Consider the following 16,927-nt stretch of genomic DNA (forward strand, 5'->3'; position numbering starts at 1 on the left):
TTAGAAAAAGGAAATTTTTTAAAACTGAGTTTACTTTTACAAAGAACTTTGATTGGATAATTACTTAATCCAGGTCCTAAACTTTGAATCCATTGGAAATCACTGAACAAACTGAGGCAAAACCAGAAAGCTTGTTTAAAACACCCATTCATTTTGCCTCTTCTCCATTTCACTGCCCGGTAGAAAGGCTGAGTCAGAAAATATCAAGCTACATCAGTGTTTCAGAGGTTAACGCGTTGGAACTGTGTTTCCCTGGTCTTCTAAATCCATTTTCCATTCGGGACACATCTAGAGTCTTCTTTGAATTACTGCTTTGGCCTGCATGGCACACGCTGCTTCAGGTAGTTGTCAGGGGAAACAGAAACTCTTAAAGGGCTGTGTTCATAGCCGCGCACTTTAAGTAAAGGTAGACACACCCCAGAAGCATTCATGCTTGAATCTTCCTCTAATTTCAGCTCCACAGTTTCAAACACCCTTTTCACTGATAGGTTATTTTTTTAAATATGTGCTTTGGAATGAATAAACGGTGAGATATTTTTTAAGCATTCTAAATTATTTCAGACTTTACTAGGAACCCGCTGAGCTTTTGGCATAATCAGGCACCAAAGTAGCACAGTCTCACCTTAGTCTTTATTTTATCCACAAAGGTGCTTTGATACTTTTTTTTTAATGTCAGAAACTCCTGAGAAGCTTTGAAAATGTTCCTCAGTTCGTTTAAATAGGTTGTGTTTCCTTGAAAGATCCAACTGAGTAGAAATCACCCTGGCTCTACAGTGAACCAAAAGCTGCAGAATGGCCCTGCACTTATTACCTTTATCCTAATTTTAAATAAAGGCCTCACCTCCATTTTATAGTTTGTCAAGTTGCTTTGCCATGGAAGAAATTCCATGATCAGAACTTGCAGCTTCATTCCCAGGTGCATCCGGGCCGCCGAGAGCGTCCCGTCCAGTGCAGCACGCCACATGGTCTGGTCCGGCACACCCGAAGTCCACAGGAAGGGCCGCGCTGGGCCTCCAGTCAGCTCCCCAGTTCCTGTCCACCCAGCGCCTTCCCATTACCCTTGTACAGTGACTGTAGGAGAGAGAGAAGTGGGCAGGGAGTTTTATCCACAAGTCAGCGGTGGTAAGCTAGTTATTAATTCTTTGTAATCAAGCATTGTTTACAATGAGAGGTTTTGTATATCATCTGTCATACAAAAGCCATTTTTAAATGACTTATAAAAGAATCTACATTGACTCTATGGGCCTAGGAAAAGAGAAATCAAGATATATGTATATATATATATATATATGTATTTGCATGTGTATGCTACATATATTTAATTCTTCAGTGATTGTTAAATAGTATAAAACTGAATCTCTAATTGCTTCCCGAAAACCTAGCAGAGGTGGAAAGAAGAAAATCTTCTTTTCATGCTGGGTTATTTTCACACTGGAGACCGTTTAAAATGCTGACTATTCAGTAGCTTTCCTGCTGAGTTCCACAGAGAGCCCGCAGAGGGAGTAAGAAGGGGCGCAGGTGGGAGCCCGTGGGACACTCGGACTTGGCTCCGAGACCGCTTCACCTCCCACTAGAGAGGCTTCCAAGTCGTCCCCTGAATATCGTGAGGAAGCTCGACCAAGAAAGATGTATAACATCTTAAAGTTGTATATTTCTAGGAGTGTGTTGACAGATACTCAAATCAGAACCTAAAAATTATGCATGCCATTTTGAAGAAATCCCTTTCAACCATAGGAGTTAATCTCTAATTGTGTTTTGTTTAGTGCTCTTTCATTGAATATAAGGATTTTAAGCTGATATATCGGAAGTATGCAGCTCTCTTCATTGTGGTTGGAGTTGATGACACCGAGGTAAGATCATTAAAGAGCCTATGGAAGATGCAAGAAGATTAAGCATAACTGTCTGGTCTTTATTCCTCCTTATATTGACATTTTCTTCCCTACTTGCCTCTCTTAAGAATTATCTTGACTCTTTTGGAGGATCTTGGTTTCTATCAAGGCTCGGGAAAGCTGTGTGGAAGAGAAATACCTAGGATTTTTATTGGATTAGATGAGTAGCTTGTAGAGAAGCACAAAACCACAGAGTGCCTTCCTCGACCCTATGCAACGCCAGTATCCTGCCCTTGTTCCATGGGACACAGTTGGGCAGCTTAGACGAGTGTAGAGGCCAGTCAGTTGTGGCAGTAAACAGGCTGACATATCCGAGGCCAGAGCAAACTGTGAATATGAATGTGTTGTGATTACGTCTCCTCAGATTTAAGTTCACCCAGATCAACAGCACCTATGGCCACGGAATCTCTGAAAGGGTGTTTAAGATCTAAAATACTTTGACACCTCAGTTTTTTTATCTGTGAACCAAGGTTTGAGGTGGTTTTCCCTCTTCACAGATGGAAAAGTGATGGCATGAAGAGCCTGAAAATTGCTTCAACCAGGTGGTAATGAAGTCAGGGAGTAGAGCTCAGAATTGTAAACACGACTCAGTCCAGTTTCAGTCCAGCTACCTTCGTCATGGACAATAAAAGATTAAAAATTGACCTGCCATTTGACCTAGTGATCCCACTTCTAGGCATATATCCTAAGGAACCTCAAACACCAATCACAAAGAACTTATGCACCCCTACGTTCATAGCAGCGCAATTTACAATAGCTAAGATCTGGAAACAGCCCGAGTGCCCATCAGTAGGTGAGTGGATAAAAAAGCTGTGGGACATTCACACCATGGAATGCTACGCAGCTGTAAGAGGAAGGACCTTTTAGCCTTTGGCACAGCATGGAGGGAGCTAGAAAGTATTATGCTGAGTGAAATAAACCAGTCAGAGAAAGACAAGCACCACATGATCTCACTTACATGTGGAATATAATAAACAAAATAAACTGATGAACAAAGTGGATCCAGAGACATAGAAGCTTGGAACAAACTGAGGGATCTCAGAATGAAGGCAGGGGTGGGGGAGTGGGTGGGGAGAGATTAACCAAAGAACCTATATGTTTATAAGCATAACCCATGGACACAGACATTGGTGTGGGGGAAGCCTGGGGGTGGGATGGATGTGGGGTAGAGGAGATCAGTGGAGTTAAAAAGGGGACATCTGTAATAGTCTCAAAAAAAAATCTTATAATACCAAGTCCTATAATCATCATCTATAGTTTAAACACATCCGATAATGACTCTAAGAAAAGTGGGTGCTCTCTGGCCACATCTGAAACTAGTGTGAAATAGTATTGAATGTAAACTGTAATTGAAAAAATAAATAATAAAATAAAATATTAAAACAAAACACCAAAAAAACCTTAGAGGTTAAGATTTTCTGTATTTCTCCTCTTAATAAACTTCTTTTAAACAAGTGAGTTATAAAACTATTCTGAACATTTGTCCATGGGAAGCTACCTTGCTCACATCTGTAACCCACATGCTCGAATACCTGGAAGCTCCGTCTGATTTACACATGGGCCGTACTAAAACTAATTGCTTCCTTCCTTTTTTATTTTAGAATGAGATGGCAATTTATGAATTCATCCATAACTTCGTGGAAGTTTTAGATGAGTACTTCAGCCGAGTGGTAAGTCTAATGACTAGAAATGGGTTTATATCCCAGAAATGGGGTCTATATCAAGAACATGTGTTGATACAGAGCTTTAATATGTAAAAGTTAAAACTCAGATGATGGCAGAGTTTCTTTACCTTTCCTTCTGGCTCATGCAAAGTGCTCTGAACCTATGTGTGCCTTCGTTCTTTAAAAAGAGCCATTTCTATAAGACTAAGAACGTTTTGTGTCTTTCCCAGTTAAGACATTCTGCTATCTAATTTGCTCTCTTCTTTCTTCTGCTTCCCCTTGTAAAATACTAGGTATCTTTTTAATTTAAGTCATTTCCATTCAAATCCTTGCTTTGAAGGTCAAAACCAACTCCTGTTAAGGAATACCTGAGTTCCTTTCCAATAGTCCTATTTAAAAAAAAAAACCAACAGCTATATTGAAATATAATTTACATACTATTCAGTTCACCCTCTTAAAGTGTACAGTTTTTAGTACTTACATTATCTGGTAGACAGAGTTGTGTGACCATCACCACAATCAATTTTAGAATATTTCATCACCCCAAAAAGAAACACAATACCCATTAGCATTTCCCTCCCAATTATCCATCTCCACCTACTCCAGGCCCGAGGTAATCAGTAATGTACTTCCTATGTCTATAAGTCTACCTGTTCTAGACATTTTATATAAATAGATTTGTACAGAGAAGATTAGCATTGTCCCTGCACAAGGATGACATGCATATTCCTGAATAGAATTGTACAATATGTGTTCTTTGTGACTGGCTTTTTTTAAACTTAGCATAACATTTTCAAAATTCATTAATGTTGTAGCATGTATCAGTAATTCTTTCCTTTTCATTACCAAATAATATTTCACTGTATGGATAGACCACATTTTGTTTATCCATTCATCAGTTGATGGGCACTTGGGTTATTTATACTTTTTGGATGTTATGAGTAATGTTGCTATGACATTTGTGAACACATTTTTGTGTGGAGTCATGTTTTTAGTTCTCTTGGGTATATACCTCAGGCTGGAATTGCTGGGTGACATGGTAACTCCATGTTTACCATTTTGAATTGGTGCAGCCACTATGGAAAACAGTATGGAGGTTCCTCAAAAAATTAAAAATAGGACTACCATATCACCCAGCAATCCCACTTCTGGGTATTTATCCAAAGAAATCCAAAACAGTAATTCAAAATGATATATGTACCCCTATGTTCATTGCAGCATTTTAACAATAGCCAAGATATGGAAGCCACGTAAGTGTCCATCAATAGACTATTGGATAAAGAAGATGTGGTGCACACATATAATGGCATTTTAGCCATAAAAGAGAAGGAAATCTTACCTAGAGGGTATTATGCTAAGTGAAATTAGTCAGACAGAGAAAGAGCAATACCGTATGATTTCACTTTTATGTGGAATCTGAAAAACAAATAAATGAACAAACAAAACAAAAACAGCCTTATAGATAGAGAACAAACTAAGGGTTGCCAGATGGGAGGGGAGTTGGGGCCTGAATGAAAATATTAACAAGTACAAATTGGTAGTTACAAAATAGCCATGGAGATATAAAGTAAAGCATAGGGAATATAGTCAATAATATTGTAAGAACTATGTATGGTGTCAAGTGGGTGCCAGACTTATCAGGGTGATCACTTTGTAAGTTATATAAATGTATAACCACTACGCTGTGCACCTGAAACTAATACAACATTGAATGTTATGACATTGAACAATTGAAAACATTTTTTTAAAAACCATTTTGATGAACTGCCCAACTTTTCCAAAATGGCTGTATGATTTTAATTCCCACCAGCAGTGTATAAAAGTTCTAATTTCTCCACATCCTCACCAAAACTTGTTATTATCTGTCTTTTTTATTATAGTCATCCTAGTGGATGAAGTGGTATAGAGGCCAATCAGTTGAGATTTTGATTTGCGTTTCACTGATATATAACAGTGCTGAGCATCTCTTCATGTGTTTGTTGGCCATCTGTATGTCTTCTTTGAAGAAATGTCTGTTCAAATCCTTCGCTGGCTGTTCAGTTACATTGCCTTTTTATTGTTGGGTTGTAAGAGTTCTTTATATATTCTGAATACAGATCTTCTATGAGATATGATTTGGAAATATTTTCTCCCATTTAGTGGTTTCCTTTTCCTTTTCCTGATGGTATCTTTTGAAGCACAATAACGTTTTATTTCGATTAAGTTCAGTTACTTTTTGTTGTTGTTGTTGCTTATGTTTTTGGTGTCGTGTCTAAAAAGGCTTTTGTCTAACCTGAGGTCGGTCATGAAAGTTTACTCCTGTCTTTTTTTCGTAGAGTTTATAGTGTTAGCTCCTACTTGGGTTTTTAATCCATTATGGATAATTTTTGTATATGGTGTGAAGTATGTTCTCACTTCATTCTTTTGCCCGTGGATATCCAATTGTCCCAACACCATTTGTTGAAAAGACTATTCTTTCCCCCCCACTGAATGATCTTGGCACCCTTGTCAAAAATCAGTTGACCATAAATGTAAGGGTTTATTTCTGGACTTTCAGTTCTGTTCCAGTGATCCGTATGTTTATCCTTGTGCCAGTAGCCAGTACCACACTGTCTTGCTGACTTTAGCTTTGTAGTTAGTTTGAAATCAATAGCCTTTTGAAAGACTCAGTGAAGATGTTTTACTCTTCTACCGTAGGCCTTCCTCTGCCTTGGTTAGACATTCTTGAGAAGTAGTAGTGGCACAAGCAGATTTTTCAAAGTTGGTGTGTTTATTTCATTTTGCTTTTATTTATTTATTTATTTATTTATTTATTTATTTATTTATTTATTATTTTATTTTTTTTAATCATTACCCAAGGATATTTTTTCCATTGCTTTTCAGAGAGAGTGGAAGGGAGAGAGAGAGAGCGAGACAGAAACATCGATGTGAGAGAGACACATCGATTGGTTGCCTACGGCATGCAGGGATCGAGCCTGCAACCTAGGTACGTGCCCTTGGCTGGAATTGAACCCAGGATCCTTCAGTCCTTGGGCTGATACTCTAACTACTGAGCAAAACCAGCTAGGGCTCATTTTGCTTTTAAATAAAATTATTAGGAAGGAACTGTTTCCAACCTGCTTCTTCCTGAGACAGTGAGTAGAAATCCATAGTTAGTAATATTGAGTATACACTAAAGCCTTCTAAGGGCAAAACTCACGTGAAGAAGTTATTTCTTCAGTCTAAGTCCTAAGGCCAGAAGTAGCAGTTGGCAAACTCCTTTGTGGGACAATCAACTGGCCTGTCTTCACTGCCTCAGTGCAGAGGTTCTCAGCGTGTGGTTCCCAGACGAGCACATAAGCACCACCTGGTAACTTGTAAGAAATAAAAATTCTAGACCCACTTCAGTCCATTGAATTAGAAACTCTGGGCCAAGCAATTTGTTTTAACAGGCTTTCTGGGTGATTCTGATGCATGCTTAATGCATGAGGCTTACCGTCAGCGGTTTCCTAATGCAGGTGTTGGCAGCTGGGAAGCTGCCCAGTGGCCTGCGGCACGGTAATACATCTAAGTAGGAAGGGATTGGTGTCCTCCAAACCTGGAAGAGGGCAAGAGGTTGGGCCACTCCAGAGGCTGGCTTTGAGGGCACAGAAAGCACTGAGGCTGGCTTTAAGATTCATCTTCATATTGATTGGTTTTTGCGAGAGCACCATAGACCAGCAGTTTCCAAAAGAACTTTTCAGCAGTCATAGAAATGTTCTGTACCTGTGCCATCCAGTGCGGAAGGCACCAGCCACATGTGGCTCTTGGACACTTAAAATCTCATTAGTGTAAATGAGGAGTTTTAATTTTATTTCATTTTCATTAATTTAAATCACCACATGAGGCTGGTGGTTACCATATCGGACATCATAACTCTAGCTCCTGCTTGTCTCCAGACGACCACGCTGTTAATACAGACTGCTTGCAAATCAGGGTCTGTGATTCAGAGCTGGCCACGATGAGCCACTTTAAGGGAACACCTACCAGGAAGAATGTAATTTCCCAAATTGGCAATGGTTTAAACCTGGGAGACTAAAGAGTAGGTGCAAGGACTATCCTTGCTAAGGTTTTTTAAATTACTATTATCATATTCAGTCACTGAGCGTAAATAGCATGTTGCTGAATTCGGCTGTAATTCTAGGGAGAGTCAGTGACCACATAAACCACAGAAGCAAAGATTAGAATTTAATTTAAACCTGGTGATTATACAGGACTTGGGGACCTGGTTTAGGGTGACAGTAGTAGCAAAAAGAAGAGAAAGAGGACCATGGCAAAGAAAATAGAAACTGCCCCACTCACGGAGAATGCCTTGTCATCTAAAATTTATTTTTAGGTTTCTGAGTTTTAAACATTCTTTCTGGGGCTATTTTTAATCTAAGAGTTTCCAAATCTTAAATTTGGAGATCAGCCTCATGCTGCTGTCTGGGCTGAAAGAAACAACTCAGCGTCACGTTTCAAAACAAAAAGCCAACCCAGTTAGCTTTAAAGGAGGCAGCTTTGCAAGAGCTGAGGGCTGTTGCTGTTGCTGTTAAGAAAGTGGGACCAGGGTTATCAGTACTGCATTTGGCAAACCTTAAGTCCTTTCAAATATGAATTTAACTGTTTGCTTTTTTTCTCCCTCTATGAATGTCTATGTATTCATTGAAAACAATTAAAAATACATACAAAGAAAAGGAAAGGGGAGAAGGTCATCAGTAAGCCCATCACTTATTGATACGTACTGTTAGGTACATTTCCTTTCAGGTTTTATATATGTCTCTATCTAACTGTATCTATATCTCTATGTATACATATATACAGGGGATAATACTGGATGTATCATTTTATAACTTGCTTTTTTAGTCAATAATATGTCAGTACTTATATATCTACATCATCATTTCTGGATCTGCTATCATATTTTTAACTGGTCCCCCTCATTTTCAGTAATTTGCTGCTATAAACATTACCCTGAAGATCCTAACGCACATAGTTTTGCCATTACCTAATTATCTCCGTAGGATAAACAGGAGTAAAATTGATAGATTCAAAGGGTATCCACTTTATGAAGGTTTTTGATAAACCTGTCAGAAATTGCCTGTCATCTGTAGAGGCTGAGTGGATTTATTCCCTCTACATTCTAAAGGAGACTGTTCTGGCCTATAAAATTCCTCTAAGCTGCAGCCTATTTTTTTTTAAATCACAATCCCACACTCAGGGCCTTCGCGCCCTCGAGCTCCCGCGCACAGAGCAGCCTCTGCCCCCTGCTCCCAGGCGTGTGGCCAGAGCTAACGCCATGAAATGCCTCGGGCCGCGTCTCCCCCTCACCCTGTGCTCTTTTCTCTTCCAGAGTGAATTAGACGTATCCTCACCCTGTGCTCTTTTCTCTTCCAGAGTGAATTAGACGTATCCTTTTTCAAAGCCTCCAAGCTCTCCACAGCACTTGGCAAGGCACAGGTTAGGCTTTACCAGGTAAGTGCCATGGGGCAGGAAGGCCATTCAGCACCATCGAGAATCCAGGATGCAGTCATCCCCAACTCAGCACGACAGCCAGAGGCACAGGTGCTTGGCAGAAACACCCGCCTGTTGCAAAGACAATTCTTAAGATTTTTGTGTGTTTCAAACAGGGCGATTCTATGAAAGTACTTAATAATAACCGTTATATATTAATTTAAGTTTTTTTAAGTATATGGGATAGACCTTTATAGAATTTAAACAACGCAGGCAGAAAGTGCTTGGCGTGTGTAGAGAGAATGGATTTTTCATGGCTCCAGGTATAAATCTCCAGAAATTCTCCACAGGATCAGAATAAGGCCTTCAGGGATGAAAAACCAGGAACATAAACCTGGCTTATATTCATTTCCTTTAATAGCAGAGAATGCTCTCATTTTCTTCTCTTCTCCCTTTTAAATCAAAGTAGCCAAGGGCCCCAACAACAAGCGAGATTTGCTTAGAATATGCATACAGGCCTGCAGACTGGCAGGAGCCCTCGGGGTGTTGTGTGAGTGCTCTGGAAGGAAGTTGACTTCTCAGTTAATTTTTACTTCAAAAACTTGCTTACTACTTGAAAGCAATAAATAAGTCCTTTGAGAAATAATTAGGCTTGAATCTGAAATAGTAACATTAATTATAACAAATATATATTAATTATAATATGTTTATATATGTAAATATACATATATTTAGACCAGAGTCAGGATATTCTGGAGAAATGGTCATTTACCTTTTACTACTGATAGAAAATGTCATCATGTTGATAAGCTTCATTTACAAGCCTCTTTTTTTAAAATATATATTTTATTGATTTTAGAGAGAGGAAGGGAGAGGGGGAGAGAGAGATAGAAGCATCAATGATGAGAGAGTTGTCACTGATCGGCTGCCTCCTGCACGCTCCCTACTGGGGATCGAGCCTGCAACCGGGGCATGTTCCCTCACTGGGAATCAAACCATGATCTCCTGGATCCTAGGTCAGTGTTCAACTGCTGAGCCACGCCTGGCCGGGCTGGAAGCCTCTTTAAATTAACTGTGAAATTCTGAGTGCCCTCTAATGGTGAGGTGACCTAAATCTCTAACCCCTTTGACCTAGGAGAGCCAAGACCGGGCTGTATATCAGCATGTAACATTCCATTTTAACTAAGCCCTTTAAAGCAGTTCAGAGCAAATCTCTTCCTCTTTGTACAGGGGAATGAGAAATTGCCTTTGAGTTAAAAAGTCATCAGGAAGATATCAAAAGCTGATAGACTTCCCTGGGAGTACAGAACCCAAGTTCCGCTTTTGGTCCTGCCACCAAGACACACAAGCTCTCATCTCAGAATGATAGAATTAGACTAGAAGAACCTTAAAACCCTCTGAGCCTTAATATTTGATGTTGCCGTGACCCTAGGTAACTGAGCTGAGTTACTTTACACCCGGAACAGGAGGGGAGAGTCTTACAAGTTTAGATATTCAGAGAATTAAAGTCAATCAGATGTAAGAGGATATGTAGTGCAGTTGGACTAGTTGTGTTGGTGTGTCTTATATATTGACTAGATGCTTATTAGAAGTAGAGATGGGTTTGTCTTTGTGTCTCTCTGGTGTATGGCACAGGTCCATGTAGTGAGCTCCAGCATTCTTGTTTGAATTTAATTTCCATACCGAGGCATACAATTTGCATCTTTCCCTCTCACTTTCCTTTCCTTTTTGCCTTCCCTTCCTCTCTGACCAACTTATTTATTTTCTATCCTAAGGAATTACTTAGGTATATCCATCTGTCAGATTAGGAATTTTACATCTTTTAGGAAAGGGAACTGAATCTCTGTTGCTGGGAGTGTACGTCTTTGCTCGAGGTATCATTTCACGGGAACCTCCAATCGTCTGAAAGTGGAGCAGGCGGCCGGCCAGGCAGGGCCTGGGGCACCTCTCTATTGACATTCTTAAAGGGTTTTCACCCTCAGCCATCTGGAAAAAAAAATCAAATTAAAAACCCACGACTCTCCTCTGCCTCATACGCAGTTCTTTTTAACTATCACATGTGCAGGGAGCACCTCTACGCACATTTCATAGCAGGAAGACCTGGGGGCCTTTTAGAGGTGCATCCTGTTTCCCCTCTGTGTGCAGAGCCACAGACGGTCCACATCACTGCTCTGGTCACTGTAGCCAGGAACCTGCTGGAGTAGTTAACACTGCTGAGGTCTTTTGTGCCAGGAAAACTTCCTTAGGCCTTGAAGGGTTGAAAACAGACAACTGATATCATTACAAACTGGAGATGGCTCACCAGCACTCAAGAGCACATAATCTTTGTGTATGCTCAGGCTTAAGGAAGCCTTCCTGCCAGCCTGCGCGGAACACACACGATTTAGACTCAGTTTTGGTGGAGCACTAGGAGGATGGAAGTCAGAGCCTCAGGGAAGTCCCAGAAAGTCTTTTACTTGCAGCCTTTTTTTTCCAGAAGCTTGACCACCCTGAAGCCTCTTAAGAATGGGGCAGTTTTCCAGAGTCTGCATGGTTAGAGTTTGAGAAATAAAATGCAGCATTTACCTTTCTCCTTAGTATAGGCTTGTTCTACTTTATAGGGCAAGGCAGGTGGGATTTTTAAAAAGAAAAATCCTAGCCCAGCCGGCGTGGCTTAGTGGTTGAGCATCAACCTATTATCCAGGAGATCACAGTTCGATTCCCCGTCAGGGCACATGCCCAGGTTGCCAGCTTGATCTCCAGAAGGGGGCGTGCAATGACTCCCTCCCAACACTGATATTTCTCTTTCCTTCCCTTCCTCTCCCTGAAATCAATATAGACATTTGTTTGTTTTTTAAGGGGATGGGGGAACAACCTAGGCACAAAAATCAGGACAGAAATTCTGATTCGTTGAAAACTCTTCTGCTAAGTGGAAACTCTATTGCAGTCATGTCTGGTGGGGCAGACTGCAGTCTTGGGACCAAGCACACCAATGGCCTAATCATTCATGTGCCGTGAGTAAACTCCTGTGCACTCTTCACATCCGCTCCACCCACGGGGCTGAAATGATCCCTGAGGATCCAAGAGGCCCTGCTTCTATAAGGAAAGTGTGCCCAATTACATACTTTGGTAGACTTATTTAAGACCTCAAATTCCATAAGTTAAGATGGTTTTTAGGTCAATAAAAGAAGTTATAATTTAAAAAATAAAATTTAAAGAAAAAGATGGTTTCTAGGAACCAACTGATGAGTTTCCCAAAATGTGCACCACCCTGGAGCACCAGGTTTGCTGCATTCTTCAGACAATTTATAATTCAAAGGAGCTGTCTCTACCCCCTTCTGCTAACCAGTCAGGGGACAGCACCAGTGCGCGGCGCTGTGTGGGAGATGTCCAACTCTTCAGTTCGTGCACACTTACTGAATGTGTGAAAGTTCAGAAAACCTTAACAGCTTTTTTGGTATTTGGTACTTTGAAGAGGCTTAAGGACTTGCTTGCTTTTCGCTAGAATGAAATACAGCTGTACTGCCTTTGGACCTAGAAAACTAGGGTCCTTTTCTTGGGCCCCCACTCTAGCTCTTCTTCAGCAGCATCCCTTTCCATGGGGTGAGGTTGCTGACCGAGAGCCTTCAGGGCCCCTACTCCACTTCTTGGCCATCCTCCAGCTACCTGGGCCCCAGAATTTACTGGTTGGCCAGACATCCCAGAACCTGCTGCTAGGGCCTGTGTAGGTGTCTCCCCCATCCCCAGCCCAGGACTGGGGGCAGGGGATGATAGCACTGGGATGGTAACTGTGGTAACCCCCACACACAAATGGGGAGAAAAGCAGGGAGCAGGCTTATATTTTGTGCCCCATCCCCCAAATATAGGGTATGCCTAGAATCCAGAATGTTTTAATTCAAAAATAACTAAAGAAAAAGCTTTAGAACATTCATGCTTTTATTTTACAAGTCCTTAAAGCCCAAAAGCCTGAGGAATTAATTCTAGAGCCTAAAGCTCGTATGGGTTCATGCCCTCTTTATGGCAGGTGATGGTGGGGGGAGGAAGGGTCTCTGTCCTCTTTGCACCGGCTGTGACCCAGGTAGTTACCGACCATGGGGCTCCCTGGAGGAATGAAGGCACCAGTCAGGCCCTCATCACTGCCCGCAGTGGGCATCACATTCCTTCATTACCGTCCTAAAATCCCAAACTCCTTTAGAGGTCCAGAAACCAGAATAGGGCTCCTCCAAATAGGAGGTAATTTCAGTCCAACTTAATGAGAAATCACGAAAGTACTTGTTCAACTAGAGGCTATGGAAATACTAGCAAGAAGAACAAGGAAATCCCCCAGGGAAGCCATTCTGCACTGAAGCAGCAGCTTCTAAATGAACTGAAGTTTTCTCAGCGTTCTCTCAGAAAGTTGCAGTAATTAAGTCATTACAAAAGGATTTCTTTTAAGGCATGATGGAGCCTGCATCAGGAATGGCTTGATAATATCAGACAGGAGTAAACTGGCTCCCCTCTCCCTGAAGGTTACTTTTAGTCAGAGGACTTGAGTACTTTGGAGTTGGAAGAAAACTTCAGAATCATCATGTTAAGCCCTCACTTTTTAGATGAAGAGGCTGAGGTCCTCCTGAGAGGTTCTGTGACATGTGCCCCAATCCACAGAGCTACTTTGGGGCAGAGCTGGTATTCTGGGTTTCCAGGGTTTCCAGGGCCCTTGACTCTAGGGCTATAAATTAGATACATTTTTTTAAATCCATCATCGTTTGGAGTAGACTGTGGCAATTTAGTCACTAACAAAACACTTTAAAGTGCCTGTCGTGCTGCCTTGGTGTTGTCAGAGCTTTTTCCTGAATTCGGGAAGACGTTTTAGAGAAACACTAGTCTTTGGTTGGAGGAGTCAGAAATGAAGGAAAATCTGGAGAGTTTCTGAATGTCTTGATAAGAGCACGCTCTCCAAAAGTGGGACTCAAATTCAGAGACTGCTAAACATCTCTTCCTCTTGAAAATACTTAAATTGACAGCAGGACTGGAAGGGGTGAGTGCTGGGCTCTGGGCTTGAGGGAGTGTGTGCAGCCCGCGCAGGCTTAGGAAGGGCAGGCACTGGGCCGAGGGCCAGGACCCTCTCCAGCAGGGTTTTCTCATCAGAGCTGTCATAGTGACGAGTCTCAGCATTATGAGCAGTCCCCAGGAGAAACCCCATTCCACTGGGAAAGGGATTGAATATTCCAGATTAAATAGTGCTGCCTTCTAGGCTTTGTTTTTTTTGCTCTCACTAGCCTTAGCCATCTATTTCCTTTAAATGCGTTGAGTCCTTTAGGTGCCATGTCCATCTGCTGCTGTTCCTCCTGTCCCTCTGCCTTACCCCACTCCTTCTGTTCCCTGCTTCTGGGTTCTGTTTTACTCAGCCATAGTGACAGCAAGTCATGAGAAGCAACAATTAGGAAAAATGCAAGAGAAATGACAGGCTTACTTGACCCAGCACTGACTTTCGTATCTGGGTAATTTTACATAAGCTTATATAAACTTTAAAAAAATTACACCTGGATGTTTTGTTGCTCTTGGAATAGGAATGGGTCTTTAAGGAAAACCTACTTTAAAAAAAAAAAAAAAGTTACATCCCTGTTCAGTGGCCTAATTAACGAGAGAATACTAAGCCTGTAAGTGAACAGAAGACGATATTACAAGGAGTGTATCCAGGACTGTGCAGAATCTTTATAACAATAATCTACACAGTAGTAGTTGATTTTCTGTGCGGTTTGTGAACACAATGGCCTTTTGCAGCTTATCTAATTTCATGGGAAATCGAATTAAAGTATAAACAATGAGAGCAAGTTTTTTCCTACCTTTGTGAAGGTAGATTAAAGAACTTTGCTTAGCTAGGATCTTTAAAAAAAGGGGGGGAAATAAGACAAAGGATTGAGACCAAAATCTAGTTAGACATTTCAGTTTCTAGACTGAGCTCTGCCTTGGAATTGCTTCTGAGGTCCCATTTGAATGTATGCTGCTGTTTCTCTTATTAAAGGGTAATTAGGCCACCACAGTGGTGTAAAAATACCATGTTGAAAAAGTGTTTTACGATCAGAGGTCAAAATTTCAATGTAGAAACCATAAACAGTTCAATCACTTTAATTAAAAAATTGATTACAAGTGGCACTAGTATTAGTGGTGCCTCAAGATGTTCCACTCCAATCTACATTACAGAAATTCAGAAAGGCTTCTAGGTTTCAGGGTAAGGAGAAAATGGAGCTTTATAAATCTGCTCTTTGGGAGGCTGTTTGCAGTTCATATCAGCTCCAACCTTAAGGTGCCTATGAAGGGAAACATTGCCTCAAGGACCTGAAGTCAGTCAAGTTCAGTATAGGCTGAAGGTAGGATCTTCTTGAAACAGTCATTCTCAGCTCACCCCATAATACATCAGCAGCCTAGGCCTTTCTTGCTTCGTACTGTTCCTGTCAGGGTTGAAGTGTGTGTGCCCACTTGTTGCCGCAGGGCTTGGCATATAGGGCATTTTTTTGGTCCCTGCTCACCTGGTATATAGCCCAAATGCCATTACTCTTGGCTTCACCAGTGTGCACTAGTTGCTCATAAACCAAATCAAGATGTGACCAACAGCTGGATCCTTATTTTAAAGGAGTCACATGATTCCAGGGAGAAATCAGCTTTCAGGCTTTTGCCTCACATTGGATTTGGCCTGTGGTTTCCCCATGTGCTGCCAGAAAGCTGCATGATTATTAGTGGTTTGAGCCAGATACTCAGATAGACAGGCAGTCACATGCCCACAGTATAAAATGACCTCACTGAGCAACTCATGTTTCCAGGATGTTGGGAAATTCAGGCCAGCTGAAGAACCTTGCCCTTGCAGTGCGAGGATGTCAGTGGTTGATATGATTCAGCAGTAAATTCTAATCTGAATTTCAAAACAGTTGGCCAGTTGCTCAAGGGGACATCTGAATTGCTGGTCATCTACTTGCCAAAGATGGAAGTCTTCAGAGCAGCTTGATCCCTGAACCAATTCAAATAGATTAAAATTAGATCTCCTCCTGTCTCAAAGAAAATTGTCTTGGATGAGTGGACATTCTCAAAGGCACTAAGGGTTTCCTTGCCCTCAGTGAATCCAGCAGGGGGTTCTGCAGGCCGTTTCACACGCGGCCACCTGTGCCTTTCTTTGTACCTGGCTATCATTCCTGCTTTGTCTCGTCTTCTCAATTCTGGCTTCTGGGTCTGGTGAGCAGGATTGAGTCAGGGGCCTAATGTTTCAGTCCCAGTTTGGCCATGGACAAAGCAATCATCTATATAATTGGAAGATCTTATTAATAGGTATATCAGAGTAAAGGCTTTTTTTTCTGGGTCACTTAAGGACAGTTCCCATGGGCTTCTGAAAAAGTTTATTCTGCTGGAGGGCTGTTTGCACAGAGCTTAATGAGCTATGACCGCAAAGCCTAATAGAAACTTAAGTCATTCACAGGGTTGTCTCATTGTCTATAGATGTACTTCACTAAACATATACAATATAGACGTGAACATCTAGAATTACTGAAAAAAAAATCAGATGGTAATGATTCATTTTACAAAGATTTACTATTTGATTATGAACCCTCTAAGTGCATTTAATCACTCATTTGTTGAATGAAGTTTGTCTATTTGAAATAGTCGGTCAGCTGTTTGTTTTATTTTAATGGACCAGGATAATGCTCTTTAAATAGAGATGGTAATTTAGAATTCATAAACATTCAACCATGGTCATCACCTCATTCCAGTTTCACAAAAGGAAAGTTATGTACTCAAATGAAGGGTCTCCTGGAGGGAGAATTTGGCTCTAATTAGGTAGACATCATAGTTGAACAATTCTTTCTCCTTCCCCTTGCCCTATACTAACCTTCCAGGAAGAACATCAGTAAACTAAAGTGGCCCCATAATTACCAAATGAGTATTTGTAGAACTGTCCATTTTTAAGTACTGTCCTGAAATTCAGAATTTTTATCT

The 16,927-nt window shown here is 41.1% G+C and overlaps 1 protein-coding gene and 1 non-coding gene across 3 annotated transcripts in view; both read left to right on the forward strand.

The window, feature by feature from the left end:
- The window catches only part of AP4S1 (adaptor related protein complex 4 subunit sigma 1), a 44,634-nt gene that overhangs the window by 25,051 nt on the left and 2,656 nt on the right, over positions 1–16,927 (forward strand). The window contains exons 3-5 of one of the 2 annotated variants that reach the window (XM_087823300.1): positions 1,764–1,850; positions 3,491–3,559; positions 8,927–11,948. In XM_087823300.1, the coding sequence (XP_087679426.1) occupies positions 1,764–1,850; positions 3,491–3,559; positions 8,927–9,172 (402 nt within the window). In that variant the 3' untranslated portion in view covers positions 9,173–11,948. Of the gene's footprint in view, positions 1–1,763; positions 1,851–3,490; positions 3,560–8,882; positions 8,895–8,926; positions 11,949–16,927 lie in introns of those variants that run through there. The other variant, XM_087823302.1, reaches the window with a different exon arrangement.
- LOC148094212 (U6 spliceosomal RNA) lies at positions 4,198–4,302 on the forward strand. The gene has a single exon (XR_015716325.1). It is a non-coding gene; the product is annotated as a U6 spliceosomal RNA (small nuclear RNA).

Source organism: Miniopterus natalensis, chromosome 1 (genome assembly GCF_054644295.1).
Source record: "Miniopterus natalensis isolate mMinNat1 chromosome 1, mMinNat1.hap1, whole genome shotgun sequence".
Lineage (NCBI taxonomy): Eukaryota > Metazoa > Chordata > Mammalia > Chiroptera > Miniopteridae > Miniopterus > Miniopterus natalensis.